At 29.8% G+C, this 22379-nt stretch overlaps 1 protein-coding gene across 3 annotated transcripts in view; it reads right to left on the minus strand.

The window, feature by feature from the left end:
- Nucleotides 1-827: 827 nt before the first annotated feature.
- Nucleotides 828-22379, minus strand: part of LOC125077906 — a 28255-nt gene continuing 6703 nt past the window's right edge. For 2 of the 3 annotated variants that reach the window (XR_007120783.1, XR_007120782.1), the window contains 12 exons: nucleotides 18255-18480; nucleotides 13035-13143; nucleotides 11899-11923; nucleotides 11462-11617; nucleotides 10721-10865; nucleotides 10219-10445; nucleotides 9061-9559; nucleotides 8381-8578; nucleotides 2734-2847; nucleotides 2108-2617; nucleotides 1823-2028; nucleotides 828-1111 (listed from right to left, as the gene is read on the minus strand). Coding sequence is in view for 1 of the 3 variants with exons in the window: in XM_047690019.1 (XP_047545975.1) it covers nucleotides 1094-1111; nucleotides 2108-2617; nucleotides 2734-2847; nucleotides 8381-8578; nucleotides 9061-9559; nucleotides 10219-10445; nucleotides 10721-10865; nucleotides 11462-11617; nucleotides 11899-11923; nucleotides 13035-13143; nucleotides 18255-18473 (2220 nt within the window). In the remaining 2 variants the exon portion in view is untranslated. The remainder of the gene's footprint in view (nucleotides 1112-1822; nucleotides 2029-2107; nucleotides 2618-2733; nucleotides 2848-8380; nucleotides 8579-9060; nucleotides 9560-10218; nucleotides 10446-10720; nucleotides 10866-11461; nucleotides 11618-11898; nucleotides 11924-13034; nucleotides 13144-18254; nucleotides 18481-22379) is intronic. The other variant, XM_047690019.1, reaches the window with a different exon arrangement.

Consider the following 22379-nt stretch of genomic DNA (forward strand, 5'->3'; position numbering starts at 1 on the left):
CTCTGTGCCAAATATTTAGTAAAAAGACTTTCGAAATACTTATATATAATAGCAGTAAAACATATTTATCTTTATTTTTAACGTTTAAGTAGAACATATTTTGGTTTTTAATCGCTATTTTCAACTTTAATTTTAACTTTTCTGTTGAAGTTTAGTCCGTGCCTTTGTTGAATCTTATTTATAAATTGATTTTCGTATTTTTTACAATACATTAATATCGATTTGTCAAAAAGTATACGGTATTTTCTGTTATTGACATACGTGCATTGATTATTATCTACGTATGCAACGTGCACTGCCGGTAGTAAGGCAAATAAAGTAAGTCAGGTTTTTATATAGGATTACAAGATTATAATATAAATAAAGAAGGGACATATAAAACGACATAGCTTTGTAAATTACATAGACTGAAGTTTTTGTTTAAGAACTTAAGTTTCATTTATATTTTATTTTAAAATGTTTATAAGTATAATAACTACAATTTAAATAGTAAACAATTATTGATGTATTTTAAATATAATTATTAAATTACACAAAATGACTTAGGAATTCAATTTTTTTATTGAATTTATAATTATATAGGTAATCTACGTTCATAGTTAAGAATATAGTGTTTTATGTTTTAAATATATTGTAATTTGAGTTGATAAATGTTTGAAAAATATGAACGTCCGCAAGATTATAAAATCTTGCGCACGCAATTTCAAAATTCAAATTCTAGTTTAATGATTATTTTCAGCAAACATTTATCGCTTTAATATACCTTAAATAATTATAATCTTTTTTAGAGTTCTGGTATTCTGTTTAGTAAATAATAAAATATTTTTAGTATTAAATTTAATACAATTATTTTATTATTAATTACAATTTCAATTTCAGTTTACATAGTTTTGGCATAATATAATCATTAAAAATTGAGATATACATATTTTACGGTTGCAACAAGACAGCAAACATAAGCACACGCGATAAAAATATAACTCTAGACTATCATTTACTTCGATGATTTATCTTGGAAATAAATATGATAAGGTCGATATTTATCACATACTCTATTAAATAAGATTCTTCATCTTGTTTAAAAAAACAGTTTTTATCGACCTCCATCACCCTGTAAACAAAAAATATGCAATGATTAATTATGTTTTCAATATATCTATGGGTGGCATTTAAGTATCCTTTACGTAAGCCGAATATCAAAGGCAGTGTATATTATCAATCTTATGAAATACTAAAAAAACAACTAAATTGAAGAAAAGGTCAAATTATTAATAATAATAGGTAATTCAAATTAACATTCTACTTTCTTGTTATTAAACAATCATTCTAAGTATTCGAAGACTATCAGTACAAACAAAACAATACATGACCTTTTATGAAAGATTTACTTATTTTTTCTTTCTATGTGGAGCGGAAGAAGGATGTTAATGTAAAATTTTAGCACTAATATTAGACGAATTTACTTGCTTACGTCTTACTTGAACGCCCTGTACCTAAATTATCATTTTGATGTCAATAATCCACCACAAAACCAAATAATGATGAAATTTGTTTATTTTAATTATTTAGAGTGAATTTCGGTTAAATAACACTGGTGCCCAACAAATACCATTTAGAAGTAAAAATGAAATTGATGTGGGTGATAAAAGAGTAATTTTCAACTAATTATGTAGTTTGTTGCCTTTATTGTGTTAAGAAAATAGTTTATCATTATAAAATACGTGCATTTACGTGCTACTGATATTAAATTACGAGCGTGGTTTAACAGGGGAAATTGAAATGATGTGCCATTAAAGAGATTCTTAAAAAATAATTATCTTACATTAATGAATTATTACAAGGGCGTTTTGTAGAATTATGCTCAAGGACCTAATCAGTGATAATGGATGATCAGTATTTTAAAATGGATACTTTAGGAATTGTTATCGATGGTGGTAGCGGCAAAAGATTATTGCCGTATCTGGCATGAAAATTCTCATCATTTGCATTTAATTTTATTGTTAAAGGTTTTATTTTAGAAGCTTGAGCCTGAAATAAATAAGCTTATAGATATATGTCATGAAATTTAATAATATATAATTTTGTATTTTTAAAAGAAAATACTTACTAAAGCTTCAGTCTTTTTACGTAAATTCGATCTAGATAATGTAAGAGCTAACTCTGATTGAAGTCTACTAGTAATTGGTTCATCACCGCCCATTCTATGGGTATCAGATTTATTGCCATTTAGAAAATCTAGTTTTGATGGTTCTTTCCTACCAATATTGTTGACATATTCCCCTATAGTTACGGAAACTGGCCGTGCATGTTTCTTCATAGTTGTTGAACCATTTGGTGCTTTAATGAAATAGTTAGAAGGTGCTTTAGGGGCAACGTTTATGGGATTTTTTAATTTATAGGATTCTAGTGATTCCACTTCAGCATTTTCATCTTTTAAATTTCGTGACTTTATCGGCATATCTGTTTTATTGTTATAATCAGTTGTTGGTATCCTATTTAATGTTCCAACTTTTCTTAGGTTTGGTATTTTAATTATGTCATGGTTTTCCGATTTTCCTAAGTCACCATCAGATGATTTATTATGGTCGCCGTTTTGTTGTCCGTTTGAAAACGGCATCTGAAATATTATAGAAACAATAAGATAATATTTAGAAATAAAAATATGAATGTAATTTACACTTCCATACAAAACATTTACAATATATTAATCAAAATGCGAAGTTAGTGACTTACCGGAGGAGGAGGAGGCGGCTTCTGTATTAATTCTCGTTTATCTTGTTGTTTATCATTTATTAATTCCATTGGTAGTTGATCAGCTTTCCTAATCGGTAGAGTTGATTGTCGATCCTGAAACAGTAGATGGTTAATTTATTTTACTTTGTAAAATTTTATAATGCAAGAGCGTTATCATATTTTATAGGTTTTTATGAAATCGTATAAAATAGCAATGGATTTGGTATACCATTAAAAAATTGGTCAGTCTTTTTAACCTTTATCTAGGATATTTTTATATGTAACTGGACCATAAAGCTAATAGATAATTTTTAAGTTAATATTTAAGATTTACTATTTTATTAACGTAGCAATCAAGCAAGTTTTTGTTAATTCTTCAAAATCCTAATTGCTAAAAATGAATTACCGTTAACAAAAAAAAAACAGATTCACGGATGTTAATCCCACCTGACCGGTTTTATTCGACTACCTACAGGAGTAATAAAAAGGAACGTATTCTTGGAGCATTTTACAGAGTTAACTTAATGATGATTAAATACAATGAGATTAAAACAAGAGTTGATGATTTAATAAATGAAATGATATATGATGATACAAGAAATGGTCAAATATTCCACTATATTTTTACATTCAATATCAGTAATATAATAAACAGTATGTACATATATTCGAAATTAAAGAAAAATCGTTGTACGTTTTTTTTATTACGGATCTCGCGTATTTGGCAACCTTTAAATTTGGATGAATATGCATGTATGATTAAAACCATGAATCAGAATATATTTTGTCATAATAACCAAAAGCTATCTACACTAAGCGGCCTCATGCGTGATGAGAAGCTGGTTTAAAAGCTGAGAAGTGATTACATATTTAACATATATATACGTAAATATAAATGGTCAAGATATTTTGAATTATTGTCTCATGCGCAGACCATAAGGCTTTTTAAGACATTATTCCTAGATTAGTGAATAATAGTCGCGGGAGACTTAAATAAACTAATAATACAAATACAAGGCTAGCCTAAGAGTCAAAACAGAAACCTTTCTCAATGAACGGGCTATCTGACTCAAAAGATCTGAAATCGTACTGATAGTTCAAACACACGAACTCTCCACTCTTTATAGTATTAAAAACATAAAAAAATATATTATTTTAAGATAAAAAACCTAAAACATATTTTCAATTGAACATACCAAGCCATACTAATTCATAAAAATAATATGAAATAAGATATAGTATAAAATTTTAAAAACCACAAGTTTAAAATGATGTGTACTTATATAATATTATTGTAAATAAGGCTAATACCTACAATTAATTTAATATTTTTCATACTTAATTATTGTATTTTAAAATTCTCGATAATATACAATGGATTTTGTGAGATAACACGTTTAATAAGCACGTAAGGATCTTTGCCTCGACATTGAACTTTAGTTGGGTATGAACATCGTGTCATTGCAGTTAAGCCTTTAAAACCGAATATAATTAAAGAAAATTAGTTAATAACAACCATGACGTCAGGTAGGTAATGTTCTGCATCACGAGGAAAATATGACGTAAGTTACTATAGAAAATTAAACCTAACATTATATATTTTTAAAATACAATTTTGTATATCATTGTTTTGTTAATTACGAGTATCATAATAGACTAATTAGTGGCAATTATATACTCATTCATATACAGAAATGCGGATTGTTATATTTTTTCGCTTTGTCTTTTTTTAAGGTATTAATATCTCTACTTACGAGTTATTAATAGGTCAAGCAGTAGATGTATCTATATACTTATGTGCTGACTAATTCTATCCAAGGGAAACGAAACAACACGGAAAACATACATTACTTTTCTATTATGTTCTTATATTTATCAAATAGTAACTGCAAGGGTATGAGTCTGATTAAATTTATAATATTATTAAGTTAGTTATTCGTCATGTATTCAATTGTCAAATTTGTGTAAAAATCTTAAGCAGCACAAAAATATTTGAATGATAAAAACAATGTCCTTGTCAAATTAAAACTTACTTCATAGCACTGAAGAGTGAAAATAGGTGATGGTTTGTTGTATTTCTTCATTTTTGTCGTAACATATATCACATATTAGTTAGAAATAACAAACATAGTACGATAATAATGAACACTATCTGATACAAATTGGTTTTATTTTACTTTAAACTTCATAAAATGCATAAAAATTTGAAAACCATGGAAATAACGCAAGAGCGCGTGAAGGTCAAAGATAATTTTCCGATGCTCGTAAAATCAGTATTTTAGCGTATTTTGCGTCTATTACTGTTGCCGGTAAAATACGAACAGCAGTTTGCAAGAAAAGCGCGCGACGGTGCACATCAACGACGGATGTGGTGTGGCGACTGAGCGCCACAGGTGCGGGGGCCGACGTTATCAGTGCGAGGCATAAATAATCATGCAAAATCAGTGTTCTATTAACTTGTCGATGTGTGATATACATTCGCAACATCGATTATTTAAAAAAAAATAGAATTATTAGTAGACTGGGTTTGATAATAAAACCGCATCACATAACATAAATCATCATTCGCTCGCTAGACGTTTACAGCCGTCTGCCTGCCTAACGCCAACTCTCCTTACGATTTTATTTGCTGTTGGGTTGATTTCCCGCTACGAGACGGGTTTTAAGGCGATAAGCTCTGATGAATGGAACCCATATGTCTGGAATTGGTTAGCTATTCTATTCTGCCGAAAAACATTCCGTCATTTCGAGGGGTTTGCAACTGTTTTATAGTTTTTTTAACTAATATTATTTGGCCTTTGTTGACGAATAAAGCTTTCGAACCAACGATTTTATTCATAATATATTTTACACAGTATCAGTTTTAAATATAGGTGTGTACTTTACAATATAGGTAGGTACGTACGCAAAACACAATGCAATATAATGCGAAGGGTTACTATTAATTTGTGTAGTAATTGAATGGAATAAAAAGTGAATTGTAATTGAAATTGTATTTATTTTAAAACTTTGAAGTTTATTATGAATAACTAAAACATTCATAGAGATTGCGTATATTACAAACGCAGAGATATATAACATTTTTTTCAAAGCGATAATGTCAAGTAGAGATTAGATTAAATGTACGCGGTATTATATGATATCGACTTTAACAGTAAGCCAACCAGTAGATCTAATGAAAAAAAGAGAAAATGAACGCACAAAAAATATTTGTACAAAAATGTAGGTAAGGGCATATTTTTGCCACATTATGTTTATATTTTAGTACATAATTAAAATAGTCATCAATACAAAGTAGTTGAATAAAAAATATTAGGTGAAGGGTTACGCACCGTCACTTTTATTACGAAATACGGGTCAGTGCCCTTCTACTAGGGCCGGCAGAGTAAAAACAATAAATAAAATAACGAACTAGGTACCTAGTTGACGTAACTTTTTCTTTACTTTTATGTCCTTCATCATGTCTACAAACACAGAAGATAGACTGCCCATATAAATAAATACCTATCATTAAAAGTACCTAAAAATATATATAATTAAAATTAAAATAGAGTTAACTCGGTGACTGAAAAAATGGTAGCCCTATTTGCGTGGTCATAGGACGCTAATAGGCTAAACTGTAACTTACTTTACATCGGCAACCTCATATACCTCAAACTAGATTAAAAAGAGTCTAGACATTTCACAGAATAAAGAAACATAATAGGATTAGTCTTTGAATGTTTCGTTACCTTGATAATTAAATATTTGTTAAATGTTAGTTTGTTAAATCTCAGTGAAAAATCTTTTTTAGTCTGTTAATTAATTAGGAATGATGTAAAAAATCTTTGTACATTAATTAGTAAGAAATAAGGTTGTTTACTGTGAACTGCAACATTTAAATTCTATTGGATTATATTTATTTTTTATGTGAACATCAATAATGGTTGGAACGGTGTAAATAAAAAATATATATTTATAAATTACATTCGTATGAATTTTAATTTGCGACATTTTTTTAGATGGGTCAAATAATTGCAGGCTCGATGCCTACACCTGAGTAAGATTTCATATAAAATACTTATTTACGCTCCAATAGTCACTTATGTAAACCGGTAATAATGACTTGTGTCGAAGTAGGCGTGTTAATTTCGTAAGATATTGGTCTCATTGCAAATGTTATATAATTACAACATTGTTTTAACAAACGAACACTCAATTAGAAAAAATATAAATATATGTTCTTTATATATTAATATCAATTAATTGCCGTCTTAACGACTTTTGTTTCGTCCCTAATTGAAATATCTAATAATAAATATTTCTAAGTCTATTTGTAAATATAACAGAACGACTTAAACTATTTTATCTATACATATTAGATAATGCTCACGGCATATACTTACATAATTTAAAACATAGGGGTTTTTTTTATTTTTTTTCGAAATATTTCGGTTTGTTTGAGCCCGTTTTTTTTTTACCGTGACATGTCGATCAGCCATTACGCGAATGTTATTTATATCTTACATAACTACAATCTTCGATAAATAATATGTTATTCTAGTAAATATAAACATATAAACCTAAAATTACCGTCCCTATATATGAATAAAACAAAACAAATTCGAGAATCAGGTTTGTTAACCTATTTTGGCTTATACAAAAACTTTGCGTTTTATTTTTTCTTAAAAAAAAAAATTAAGCAAACATCCATATTAAGATACTATAAAAACTATTAAAGTCATATTTAAGTTAGTCAACCACATTAAACATTAACAAACTCCGATATCCTTATAAGTCATACAATTAAGATTTTTCCACCGCTTAACAGATTTTACGAAACCATCCCTAAGGGGATAAAATGGGACTTGGAAATTTGTGTTTTATAAATTTCGCGCGGGTAAAGCCGTAGGATAAACTAGTATTATATATAACACACATACCTATTAATTAAGCAACAAGTTATTTAAAATTTATTTCTCCTTATTTTCTTTATTTATCCCACAAACGACTGATGTAATAATTTACATTAAAAACCATATTTATTTTTACTCTTTAGTTTTAATTTAAAATGTTGAGAAAAAACTTTGTTTGTGTTTTGAAGTCTAAATTGATTAACTGAGGCACAATAGCAATGTCTGTTACGCACTTACGGTAATTGTTGTCAAACTCATTTCATACAGGAAACTTCATTGTTCTCTAATAGCAACACGATGTACGTGGAAAAATCAGAACCTTGTGGTAAAATATAATAAGTATAAATCTAATTCTATTAGATTAAATATACTTTATTTCTTCAATTTTAATAGACAATAATACCTATCTATCTATAAAACAACAGGCTAAAGTGGCTATTTTCAAAGCATCTATACATAGATGAGGCATTATGGTGGTTGTGCAAAAACAATTGCTTTGTTTAACGTTACGGCTATGCGACACGACCGGAGAGATATTAAGGGCAGGATTAACTGATTATTAACGCGCTTCTCAGGCCACAGTACTGAAACTTAAATACTTTCTAACCTGCAGGCTTTTATTGAGAGATTCTTGACCGAATTTATTGGACTGACTCAGGATTTAATTCCGAGACCGCTCGAACTGCAGCCCTATAAGCTAACCACTAGAATAACATCGATTTTAGAAACACTAAATATTACATGTTACTTACCAAACAGTCCATCTGATTTTCTTTATTTAGATCACCGTTCACCGTATCTTGATTCGCAAACATTTTTCGGTGAACCTTCTTAAATTCGTCCATTAATGCGTCGTGATGCTTTTTTTGGTCATTATCTATAGCCTTTGGAATGTTGGGTTTCTTGACTGGTATTGGATTAATTTCCTTTTCTGGAGTTGTTTTCTTGTTCTACATCCAAAAAATATTTCCAAGTACTAAGTGCACGGTATGTTATTTAAAAAAATTTAATAAAATTGAACTTTAAAAAAACAGTGTTATTATACACGTAGCCAAGTTGGAAAACATTAAAACAAATTAATAGTTTGGATTTTACATCTATTAATTACTACTTGCCAAAAGTGGCATACAAGTAACAAACAAACATGTAAAAAATAATAAGGAGGAGGAGGAGTTGTTAAATTGTTGCGTTTATTCACGCTTTCCTTATTTCTTAGTCTTATATAATCGATCTTGAACCTCCCCTGAGTTTTTGGCTTGGCTACATCAAAAACAACCCTGTTTGTAATAGTGTATTTTCTCAAATAGTAGTGTATTTTTGATTGCACAATTGTTGTACGTATCAATGCCTAATAATACAAACCATTTGAAGATAAAGATAATATTACTTGAAAGATCCGTATCTTAAATAATATAAAGAAACCTTTACAAACCAATTTTCTTCTCTGTATCTCTTCAGCAATGGCACTTGATAATGTGGCTGAACTAGCTATACTGGTAGAGTCTGCATCAATTTCTTTTACAAAAGGTGGGGGAAAATTACAATGTGTCTTAGCACAAGTCGTTGTATTCATGTGATGAACTTCTACTACAATAGTTTTCTTCTCTTTTTCTCTAATTGTTTGAGTCGTTGGAAACATATTCTTCCTAGTTGTGTTGTTATCGTAACTACATTGTATTGTAGCGCCATCTTCGGTTAAATTTATTATTGTTCTATTTAATGGGCTCGTTACTTTCGTAGGTTCATATTCCGTTATAGTTTTACTTTTGATATGAGACTTACTTTCGTACGTGTGGGGATTATTTGGTATGCTGGGACAATCATAATCAGGCTCTATGTCAGAAGGTGCGTCAAAATTATGAATGTCTTTGTTCTTCCAATCGAAGTCTAAGCTGTCCCATGTTCTTCGTTTTATTCTATTCATCGTCAACCTAAAATACATACAGAATACAGATTCATTATATATGTAAAAAAAAAAAACAAGTAAAAATCCATTATTTATTACATATTATGTTATATACTATTAACATCATTGATTGATTGTGATAATTTATTGATAATCATATTATTATTTTATAGTATCGATAGATATTTGTAATAAACGTAATATGTGTTGCCAACTCCAAAACTCATTCTTTAAAACCAAATATAGTTAATTTCTATCAAACACTCATACGATAAAGCATACCTTATGCTTTATCGTATGAGTGTTTGATAGAAATAAATGTAAATAGCCTTAATTACGAAAATAGCTTAGTGGATGAACTACCGGAATCTTAATCGAAGATTATGGGACCCAGGCAAGAAAGTAGACTTTCATACGCTTTATTTAATTATTATTCATTTCGTTCTCAGTAGTGACAAAAACTTCGCGAGGAAACCTGTTTGTATTGGATAAAAATCTACCGCATGTGAATCCACCAATCCAGCAGCAACGGAGCTCCATCAATGGAACGGAGCCACCAATGAAGCAGCGTGGTGAAATTAGCTCCTAAAATCTGAGCGGTTTTCTTGACCAAGCAGTGGCATATTTTTAGTATAATAATTAAATATATAATACATAGAGTTAATAAATAGTGATAACTAAAACCTGTCCGCTCTATCTGCGGCTTCTTCAGCTACGCTTGCGAGTCGTCGTCGCAAAGCGGCCGGGGGTGCGAGGGGTATGACGGGTGCGGCTGGCGCCGGACTACGCTCGCCCGCAGCTGAAGATGCAGAGCTATTGTAACCAGAGCTCTCAGGTGACACTAACTCGGCTCCAGTGCCCTCTCGAATGACGAGCTCGAGTCTACCGCTCGCTTTCATCGCTGATATGGCCTGATGAAGTTGTAAAAATTGTAAAAGGATAAATGAAATGCAAATAAATGTAAATAAATTATTAGTAAATAAAATATCTAATCTAACAGTAACAGTACTTGCACCGACTTTTTTTTATATTTGATTATATCTTAATTAAATCATATTAACTAATAATTATTTTAATAATGTTTTATAAAATGAACAATATTTTATTGGAATCGTATCTTTGATTTTCGACGAAATTGAAATCGCTAACAACAATGAATCATTATTTACGAAGATAAAATAATCACCTCATTAAAAGATATATTAGCAAAGTCGTGGCCGTTGCACGATAAGATTTGATCACCCGGTCTTAAGCCAGCTTCTCGCGCAATGCCACCTTCTCTTACGAACTGTACAAAAATTCCCGGTTTCCAATCAGGACCTTTACAAATACTGCAACAAAAATAGTTTGAACATGTAATATACAACAATAGAGGTTATAAAAATAAAACAAATATATATTTTAAACTTTCATAAGGGCAATTCACTTAATGAGCCCACCATGTGTAATCTTTGTGTAAGCTGTCTGGGTAGGTACCACCCCCTTATCAAATATTCTACCGTCAAATAGCATAGTTTTTTTGTGTTTCAATTGATAAGGTGAGTGAGTCAGGTAACGCAGACACAATTGACATAACATCTTAGTTCCCAATGTTGGTGGGGCATTGGTAATATGAGGAGTGATTAATGTCTATGGGCAGTGATGACCACTTTCCATCAGGTGGTTTATTTACCAGTCCCGCCTTCCTATATGACATAAAATATATTTTAACCCAGAAAATAAATTCATAAAATCCGAAAAAATTAAAAAAGTCATTTTTGTTGATGTTCGAAGAAATCATTATTATGACATTATGACATTCGTCGTATTTTCAAAAGATTCATCATCATACCCTGATTTATGAAAATATTAATAAAAATATTTACATCTAACCGACGTTAAAACTTTAAATCTATTAATATTATTTAGTGTTTATAGTTTTGATTACCCGCAACCAAGCTTAGCTCGTGGTGGCACTAATATTGACAGTCGCAAATCCGCCAAGTGTTCAGTGTTGTGACACAATGTTGGTGAAGAGGATACGTCCGAAGCGAGAGACGCCCGCTCTGATACGAACTGCCAAGACAAAGATTCTTGATCTTTTCTGAAAGAAAATTTAAAGCATTTTTTTTAACTTATACAGAAACTTTTAAAAAATATGAGACCTTGTTAAAATAACAATAATGGCAATAATCGTTTTACGAATTTTAATAACTATTCTCTATTCATCGGGATCTACGGGTACTAGATATTTCTAGTACGGATACTTCTAGAATGAGTTATTACACCTAGATGAATTAAGTATACAGATGATCATTTTATCAAACTGCTTGTTTTTTTAAATGGTAATGCTGATAAATAAATAAAATTAAAAAAAAAACTTACTCTTTAACAGGAACCATCCCCACATCTGAAATAAAATATCCATTACAATTGATTTTATTTATAAAAACCACCTGTTGCATTCATGCAAATTTTTGTAAATGTTAATCCTTATGTATTGGTGCAATAAAGCATAAATAAATAAAACAAACTGACATGATATTGCTTGAAAACTTAGACTTGCGTATTTAAAAAACTGTTTTGTACATTATATCTCAATTTCTGTGTCTGGTTACACTGTACTCTCTCACCGGCAGCAATCGTTTGAAATTTAACAATTTAAGAGAAGATTTTGAGTAAGCGCCTGCAGTAGTGTCAGTTGGTTTACACTGTAATATTGAATTCTTCAATATCACTGACGTATTGTTACAAATTGTAACATTACAGGATGCACACTGCAATTCTTCTCATTAACTTTCTCATTCGCAGCATTGCATATGCTCAAATCTGAACCGTTGCTGATCCCTCCCAGTGGGGGACCATTATTATTGTAAAGCGTGATACATTCTTTATATTAACTACAATCTAATTTATACCAATGAATTGTTATATAACTATAATTCATTGATTATTTTTGAATTACATTTTGTAGAATCTATAAAGTATAATTTTTAAAAGAGATTTTAAGGTACCAGTAATGTCTATAAATATTGTGAGCTTGCTCAATGGTGGTAGGGCCACCACGTTAAGAGTAAAGTAGCCCTATGCTCTTATACAGAGATTATTTTTTAAGTGATTGTTTTTGGATGAATGTTAAGCATACTAATTCAAATTCATAAAAAGTGATAATACGCTCTTCGGTACTAATGCTGATTAAACACTGTTGTATAGTTAACACAATCCGCCGTTATGGCGCCATAAATTATGCGTATATTTTTCGGCAAAGATTAAATCGAGGATGATTAATTGAATAATAAACACAGAGAGGCGCACGTATGAAGTGTGTCGATTTTGAATGTTCATTCATACATTCCATATTTCGAAAGCTATCAGTATAAAAAGTTCAACGTTACAAATATAGCAGCGTGAAGATAATATTTGATGAATTATTTGTTTGATATAACAATTTAAAGATTAAATCTAAACCATACTCATAATAACGTTTTTAAATGGAAGGAAAGGTCACGAATATAACTTACGCCTAACTTTGATCTTTAGCCTAGACTGTGAGGTGATGTAATGGACCAGCTCTGCGTGGACCGCGTCGTCCACTCGGTAACCATTAACGCTTACTACTTGATCGCCAACCTGTAAATTAATAGCATAACATTAATTTATTTTATCGTTAAAAATTATATACGTTTTTAAAGGAAGGTCAAAAATCAAAATCGTAAATAATTCGAGATTTTTGGACATAAAAAAAATTATAAAATTGACATTAATAAAGCATTAGTTCTCAAAACTTTTATAGGTGCCTACACGATAAGTATTTTGATTTTCATTTCAAATAAAAGTATAGTATCATATAACTATATACTCAAATGTGTGGCATTTGAGTGAAAACTAGTATTTTTTTCTGCTTTTTATTTTTGATTTGTTCGATTTCGAGTAAATGTAATATTTGACAGTACGCCAGAAGGCTATGTTGAGAAGAGCCTATACCAGGGGACTGAACAAGACTAAGAACTCAATGCTGATAATCATTATTCAATATAATGAAAAACTAATCTAACAGCTTGATTGTATTGTTTACATTTTGTTAAGGAAAATGTATAGGTATAATCTAGTTTAAAGGAATTTAAATGTTACAAGGAAAATTAAAAAAACAAAACATTTTTTGTTAAGAAAGATCGTAAAAAAAATATCAAATTGATTATTGAAGTTATGGTATTATACTATATAATATGAATGTCGGTCTAAGTTGCGTAAGTACGTCGGTGTCGGTGCTATTGAATGAGTGACGTCACGCACGCAATCGGCACTGATGTCAGCCACGTCGCGCTGTGACGAAAGCACCACTTTCTTTACGTTCTCGCAAAGAAGCCGGACGGTACGCCTTATGCCCCACATATTGGACAACTTTCCTTCGGACTTTCGTACCACCTTTTTTTGGACACATTTGCTCCTAGACTTTCTGGCGTCCTTCCGTTTCATTTAGCAAATTAACTTATTAAATTAATAATTAGGTATTCACAAACAAATAAGGTATTGAATCATTTTGAATTACAGAAACGAAAATTTGTGGAATTAAACATATTTTTTTTTAATTTTGTTGGACATGTTTTATACTTTGAAACGTAACAATGTTATAATTTATTTTGAAGTTCCAAATCTTGAATTATTTTAAGAGCTCCATTAAAATGTATAATTATCACTTTAAAAAAAAACATGCTAAATATCCCGTTTTAAATACTTGTAGTAATAAAAATAACCATGTTAATTTAAAATCTTATATCACTTTTAAGTTCTTGATTTTGATTAGTTATTTGTAAAAGTTAAGTAGGGTATTTTATAAATTTAAAATTGGTACATGACTATAACTGTCTTCTTATATCAAAACTTCTGAATAAAGTAGCATTCTTATAATAAAATAATTATTAAAAAAAACAGATGATCAGAAAAGACTAAACATATTAAATTAGTAAAACGTTGCGAATGATATAGCATATTATTTAAATACTATGCAAATATATGATTTCCTATTGGAAGCATTTTTCACTCATGAAGATTATAAATTCTTTAAAATCAATTTCAAGTTACAAAATCTAATGTCAATCTTAATCTTAATAATGAAAGATGGTAATTAATGCCTGCTCCATATAAACCACTGCTTTACTTTGTTCTATAATCTTACCTTTAAATTTAGATTTATAAATATACTGCGGTTTTTATAATCCAATAATATGGTGCTCGGTAATTTACACAAGCAAACCATTTTTAAAAGTGTTTTGCAAATTATATCGATGACTCAACTTGTGATAACGTCTGGTTTTATTGTTTGCTCTACTTATACCTACTGTAATAACAAAGTTACGTTAAAGAATAGCTGGATCTATAAGTAAAAGATTATTATACATATTAAAAAAATATATGTTAAGAGTAACGTCGTTTTAAGCCTCTATAATTTTATTATTACAAAGAATATATAAGGATTTAAAATATAAAATATGGAGGATATGGAATAGATATTCCGTTCATTTGCAAGCTCCCGAAGCCGTTAGAGTTATTATTTTATTTACACGTCCAATCCGAAGTATAATTTTTAACTGGCCTATGAAATTGATTATTCCGTTAGCAATCTACAATATCTCTAGTTTACGAACTCCTTATCATGCCACTGTTTATTTAATATTATGTTATAGATTCTTAAAGATTTTAAATATAAGTTATTGTTTATTAGTCTTACTCGATTGTAAATGCGAATTATATTTGCAATGGACAGTAAAATCGGGTAGGTACTCAATAAGCCCTGGTATTATAATTATAAAACACACTAAAATTCGTTCATATGGTATTCAATAATTAACTCAAAACTATTTGAAAAAATAACTTATAGGCGATTACAGTAAAAGCATTATTTTTAAATAGATCAACAATGTATACTCACAATAGTGCTCGATGAAAATTAATAATACTTAATACATAAACAATATTATAACAAGATCATTATTATTTCATTAGTATTTCATTTATTTATTGATTTTCTTCTCGGGGATACACGAAAAATGACCAACTGATTAAAAAATACAAGTCAACATAACTTAAAACTTCCAAAATATCATAGATTGTATTTAGTGCCTATGTAGCTACACGTATAAATATTGTTTGTACCGACTCTTATTAATATTGTAAAGAGAAACTTGCCATTTCGCATACTTTTGGCAAATGTTGACAAAACATACATCTGACTTAAAAAAAAACAAAAATAAATAGAAAGAAATATAATTATAGCTGTAAATTTTTGTCGAGTATATAATTTATTAATAACCGTATTTTTTAATAACCGCAAACCATTATCAATAATATCTCTTAATAATTTATAAAAAAAATATATTTATTATTGGATTAATATTTAAAATATCTTTTTATGGTCTTAAACAAGTATTCAAATCATAACTGCGTTGAATACTTAATTTCCCCGTTGAATCGCATTTTTATATGTATGTTCCATAAAAATTAAAATTCATATGATTTGATTAATACATAAATCATGTAATATACGCGGTTTACAGTATTAGCGCCGCATCATAACGGCTACGCACACTTCAAACAAGTGTGGATAGTGTTGTCTTAGATTTTCAAGTGTGGATAGATTTCACGGAGTATAAACTCAGTATTACTTGCCATATTTTACATATATTTATGTTAAACATATATTGAGTGTCAGTTTTAGTAGATCTGATGAAATTTTATACAGTATAAAGAATACTCTGACTCACCTCAGTATTTGCAGTTGGAAGTGTGAAAATATATAATTTTGATAGCATTATTCAAATTTCGGCATAAAAGGTAAATTAAAATAAAGACGTTACAAAATGTGTACGGCATAAAATATGATATTTTCGTTTGAGTATGTAATATTGTGGCAAGAATTAGTGCTTTAGTTTTTTACAATGTAGACGAATAAATCATTGTTTCGCCTATATTTCTTACGTTTATAAGATAAGGTTTCATTATCCGACTAAAGAGAAAATGGCTGAATGTTGAATGAAGTATGATAGCTTTTCTATTTTAGCAAGCGTTACACAAGATGAGTTTACTACAAGAGGCGCACGCGCACGCTAGTGGTAGAAAGTAATTTACTGACCAGAGCAGGTAATTGAATGACTCACGCACTGAAACCTCCGAAATACAATATTTTCACAAGCTTATATTTATATAAAGTAAACTATTTTAAAATAAAACCTTATTTATACTTTAAATTATCACTTGTTAGTTATAAACCGTAGTTTAAATAGTAAGTGTATTATACCGTAGGCATTATTTTTATTTAATACTTAAAGGTATTTTTCTTTTCACTTTCATAAAACTTTAGAAAAAATATTATAGGACAATTAATAGTCAGTTATTCCCAGATTTCGGCATGGGCATCAGAACGCCTTATTGTTTTGCTAAAGAAACGGAAATAAATATTTTTATGAGGTTTCGTAAGTTTAGTTTATTAAGGAAGTAATTGTGAGAAATTTCACGTTATTAAAATACAATGCTTATATGTCTCTAAACTACAACATTTTATTAGATAACGCATTCTTACATCGTTTTGCTGATATAAATATTTTTTTTTTGTTCGTCTGTTCCAGTTTCACATAAAAAATCTAATTAACATAAATTACTGTTTATCACAAAATACGAAACTACGTAATTTTAAGCATTTCTAAATCAAAAGACGACAAAGTAAAAAAATATCACCTTCGAAATTCAGATCAATCTTTTAAGTTACTATAAAAAAGAATGTATATGTAGAATAAGTACGAAACTATTAAAATAAAACATAAAAGTGACCATAAAGCTAGTTAATCACAAATAAAAGCGATCTTTTGAACAAATTATAGACCGAATTCTGCCATACACAAGGAAACAGTATTTTTATATTATAAATGTTTATACCATCTTCAAAAATACATGATTCTACTCCAAGCATTCAAATAAAGTTATATTCTTAGTTCCCAGAACGCCTAAGAATGTATTAAAAGCATGAGCGGTTGTTACGTGAGCACTCGAAAGAATGGAATGCTTCTTGCGACAATTCAACCTCGGACGCAAGTAATTATGAAGCAGGCACCGAACAGACCAGAGTTAATTGTGTGAGGTTTTCACATATTATATCAAACGATGGGACACACCATGCTCGTGGGATACCTACTGCGCAATGAATATCATCACATGTTAGCATGTCACTATAAAACGGTGACGTTTTAAGAAATGTAATTATTTCAATGAATTCTATTACTTATAATATTTTATAGCATGTAAGCATTAAACAAAAATAAATTGTATATACGGAAAGCACAAAAAGCTAACCCGTCAAGTTACATAATGAAAACAAATCGCACGAATTGGTAGACAATAAATAATGCACAATCGCGCATAGGCAAAGCAAAAAATTTGTACCTTGTAGTAAAAACACGAACACAATGTGCTAAAACTGCCACCAAGTACCCATTAGGCAATAGTCATTATGAAACTATGTAAGCGTACTTCATTACCACTGAAACAGTCGCTTTGTTCTTGTTTTACCAATTTATGTATGTTAAAATGTCATAATTAATATAAATATCTTATATTATATCTCCTATTCTGTAACAGCCCTCAAACATTCTACACTTAATTAAAAACTTATTATTTTTACTTTAAGTGAGAGTTTTCGAACATAATCCTTAAGGCAATGTATTATGTACAATAAACATAAAATAAAATACCTTTAATCCTTGAAGATGAGCCTCGGAGTTGAGCTCAACTTTCGAGATGAAGAAACCTGTGGCGTATTCTCGCCCGCCTCGAAGGGAAAAGCCGAAAGCAGGTGCAGCCTTGCGCGGTCGCAGGAGGCGGACTACGCGTACCCGTCGCTCCACCGTGGTAGCCGTCAGGTCAGCGCGCGAACCTGACGTCGTTGTTGACGTCGTTGACATCGCGTACATTGCCGTACTGAAAGCATAAACGTTAAGTAACTAATTATACCGTTGGATCCAAATTGAAATTGAACATTTAATTTTAATAACAATGAATTATGTTAAAAATCCAAAACAAAAGAAATGCCAACTTTATTTATGCCAACAATAAATTCCCTGCGATTAATAATGTATATCTATAGCAGTCGAGCAAACTGGTCACTTTGTGGTGAATTCATATTTGCACAGAGACTATAAAAAATATAAACCACTTTTTACACCATGAATCGTTTTGCCTGTAAATGCACTCACTCACTATTCGAATTATAATATAGCAATTCAAATTATTGCCGTATTGCAAAACAAAGTATTGCTGTTAGACATTAGCATAACTAGTAAAATACTATAAAAACGACTAAAGATATGAATTTGACTATCAATTGTTACCTGAATGCACTCCCCAAATTAACAATGTCCAATACCAATAAAATTGAGATAAAACCATCTCGGGTTAGACTGAATTAGAATCAAAATATATATATATAAAATAATCATAACAATCGCCATTGGTTTATAAACAAAAAAGAGTTATAACCGGACATGTTTAAAGGGCAATGTTGTAATGATTTCGAATGCATGTTGATAACTGAAATTGATAAAAGAATATGTACCTACTTATTTGAGTAATGTTATAGAGTTATGTGATATATACATAATTATAACTATGAATAAAATATACTGTAATTGTTTCACAATATTCAGTCAAAATAGATCCGGTATTAACCTCTAATAAGAAGCCATAGATATGCAAAACTCTTATGGCTTTATCTATCCATGACAATTTATTTTATTTATTTATTTAATATGTTATATAATTATTTAACACAGGAGTTTATTTATTTTTCATTTTAATAATTGCGGTCCCAAAGTTAAACGCATTCTCTACCAATTGTATAGGGTGAATATTAATCAAATTTATTTATTTATTGGGCACACACATTTACAGTCAGTAAAATACATTATTATTTACGTACAATAAATAATTATACAAAAATAAAGCTAGACCACAATGTTTCACATTGCGTGCACGGACAGCGTAAGTAGACACATAGTAGTAATATTAGAATTAATTATGCATTAATAGTTAAAAAAATAAAGAACGATTGTGATAGTCACAAAAGAATAAACTATATTCTTATTCAGTAAAAAATACTTCAATGACTTTTTTAAACCAGTACAATTTAGGCGTGAAAATGTCTAGAGATGGATTATCCGCCACCGTGTCGTTAGTTTCTACTGATTCTGGTACTTGGATCGTAGTTCGGAGTATAACATTTATAGCCCCGAAGTAAAAATAATTTGAAGTTCGTTTACATCTAGGTATATGCAGTATTTTACAGAGCGATGATAAGAGATGGAAAATACATACAAATGTATATAATGTATCTTATTATATATGTTAAAAGCATAATATCATGGAATTCTATGTATATAATTGAATATAAATATTAAATACTAGTTGTTGTCAGGTTTTATATATAAAAAGTAGTATATATATGTAAGTACGTATACTTAAGCCCAAGGAAGACCTTGGGATTCAAGCTTGTCTAATACTAAATTTCATGGAATTTGGGCTAGTAGTTTGGCCCTGAAGGAGTCTATATTTCTTTTGGCATACCTTTGTGATATGATTTATTTTAATGGCTCGTATGTCTAATGACTAGTTTACGACCTTTGGTTGCGTTTTGTTGGAACGATCTCGTAACCTCTTCAAGCTCCAAGCTATTAGGAATATGTCCAACTAACTAAAGCAGTAATTGTCTACCTTTATGCCTATGATAAGGTCTAAGTCTATGCCAAATGGCCCCTCATGATAATAAGCACGTACCTCTAAGTGTTTATAGGGTTATAAGGGCTTTCAAAAAGTTTTGACAGTAGTAAGCAGAGAAAATAGACAATGCATATGAAATAATAAATAATATGTGATTTAGCTACATCTCGAGTTTAGTCGAGTATGGCCTATTATGGCAAAATTCATCAAGAATAAAATATTTATTACTACTGCTTATTTTTTTGCAAAATTAGAAAGAAATAATAATAATGACGGTTTAAATAATAATTAGTGTTGATGGAGGTTATAATTTTCTTTAGTGAATGATAAATTAATAACGCAATATCTTTCAATAATATTATTTATCCATAAGTCGAAACAATTGCCAAAATCCGCTTCTTAGCTCTATCTTCACTTCAACTGATATTAATCTTGGTACATATTATGTAGTTATATCTAATCATTCTTGCGCAAAGGTCTTCAATGATGATTTTAAACGCCTATTGTGTTTCTGTGCATCTCAAGAAAAACGTTCTAAGTAACAACATTCGTATACTCTATTTTCTAGGCCGGCGCATGCCCTTTTCATCTGGCATTAACGCGAAGGTCACGATTTTAAGTATTCCTTCTAAACTATCCATCAAATCTGAATTTAGTTAATAATACATATAAAAAACATAATAATTGTTATCTATTGAATTTATAATTAAATTGGTATTTCAATTTAATAAAACATAAATGAAAGAAAATGTAAAAAGTGGATGTTCATATCTGAATCGATATGGCGCAGATAACACGTGAATAGGATTTAATGAAAATTGCGAGTTCAAATGTTTTATTGAGTTTATGTTTTAGTAGACCTATACGTGTCCAATGTCTTTCTATCTCAAAGTTCACAATATTTACAATATTCACAAAATTGCACTGAAACACCAAGGTGAAATAAATTTAAAAAATCTTTTAAGGTTGATTGTTGGTAGAGTATTACCCAGCACGGGAATATCGTTTTCAACAATTATTTTACTATTTTGGTACAAATAAGTTCCTTTTTGATAGAATATTAAATGTGCTACATTTTATCTAAGTCATCGATTGATTTGTTATTATAATCTACGAATTTTGAAGTTTACATAGCTGCAAAAATGTTTTATTTTTGTTAGAAATAAAGTATAAAAAACTATTACCCCAAGACACGGGGATTTTTTTTTATATAGGTAGGCCGACAGAATGGCTAATGAAATAATAATATATTTCACTTTGTGGTTAGGTCAGTATAATTACAGTCACACGGGACATAACATCTTAGCTTCCAATGTTGGTGGCGCATTGGTGATATGAGGAATGATGAATATTTCTTAAAATAAAAATCACAAAATGCTATTGGAGTATTCTGTGATTAGTCTAAAGCATTTGATTGTGTAGAATACGAAACGCTTCTTTATAAGGTCAAATACTGCGGTATTAAAGGTAAAGCTCTTGATCTCATTGCCTCATATTTAAGTCAAAGAGTCCAGCAAGTTTTCATTAATGGCAGAAAGTCTTCTAAATCTACGTTACAAATGGGTCTTTGACAAGGATCAATTTTGAGTCCGTTTCTATTTCTAGTATATATAAATGATCTTCCTTTCAATGCTAAAGGTATTTGTGATATAGTGTTATTTGCTAACGTTACTTCACTTATTTTTAAGGTCGACAGGAAAAAAAATGGCTATGATGATGTGAACGGTGCAAAAGCATTGGATTCTAAATTTCAGTGGAGTCCTCATTTATTAAACTGACATAACTTTGTATTTTAAATGTTGGATAAAAGTAACTACTGAGTTTCTTGCCGGTTCTTCTAGGTAGAATCTACATTCCGAACCGGTGGTAACTTCTCTTAATATAGTTTGTTCAATTACGATTCAAAAGTATATTTTGATTTGATTTGAGTACCAATGTTTATAGGCAGTGGTGACTACCATTACCATCAGGTGGCCAAAGTTAGCATTATTATATAAAAAAGCTAACTTTTTAAAAACGTGTGTTGCAGTGTTGTCTCCCTATTCGGAGTTTCGTCCACCATCAAAAGTAATTCTCAATTTATGCAGTATCGATTATATTAAAAT

The sequence above is a fragment of the Vanessa atalanta genome, chromosome 4 (assembly GCF_905147765.1).
Source record: "Vanessa atalanta chromosome 4, ilVanAtal1.2, whole genome shotgun sequence".
Classification (NCBI taxonomy): domain Eukaryota; kingdom Metazoa; phylum Arthropoda; class Insecta; order Lepidoptera; family Nymphalidae; genus Vanessa; species Vanessa atalanta.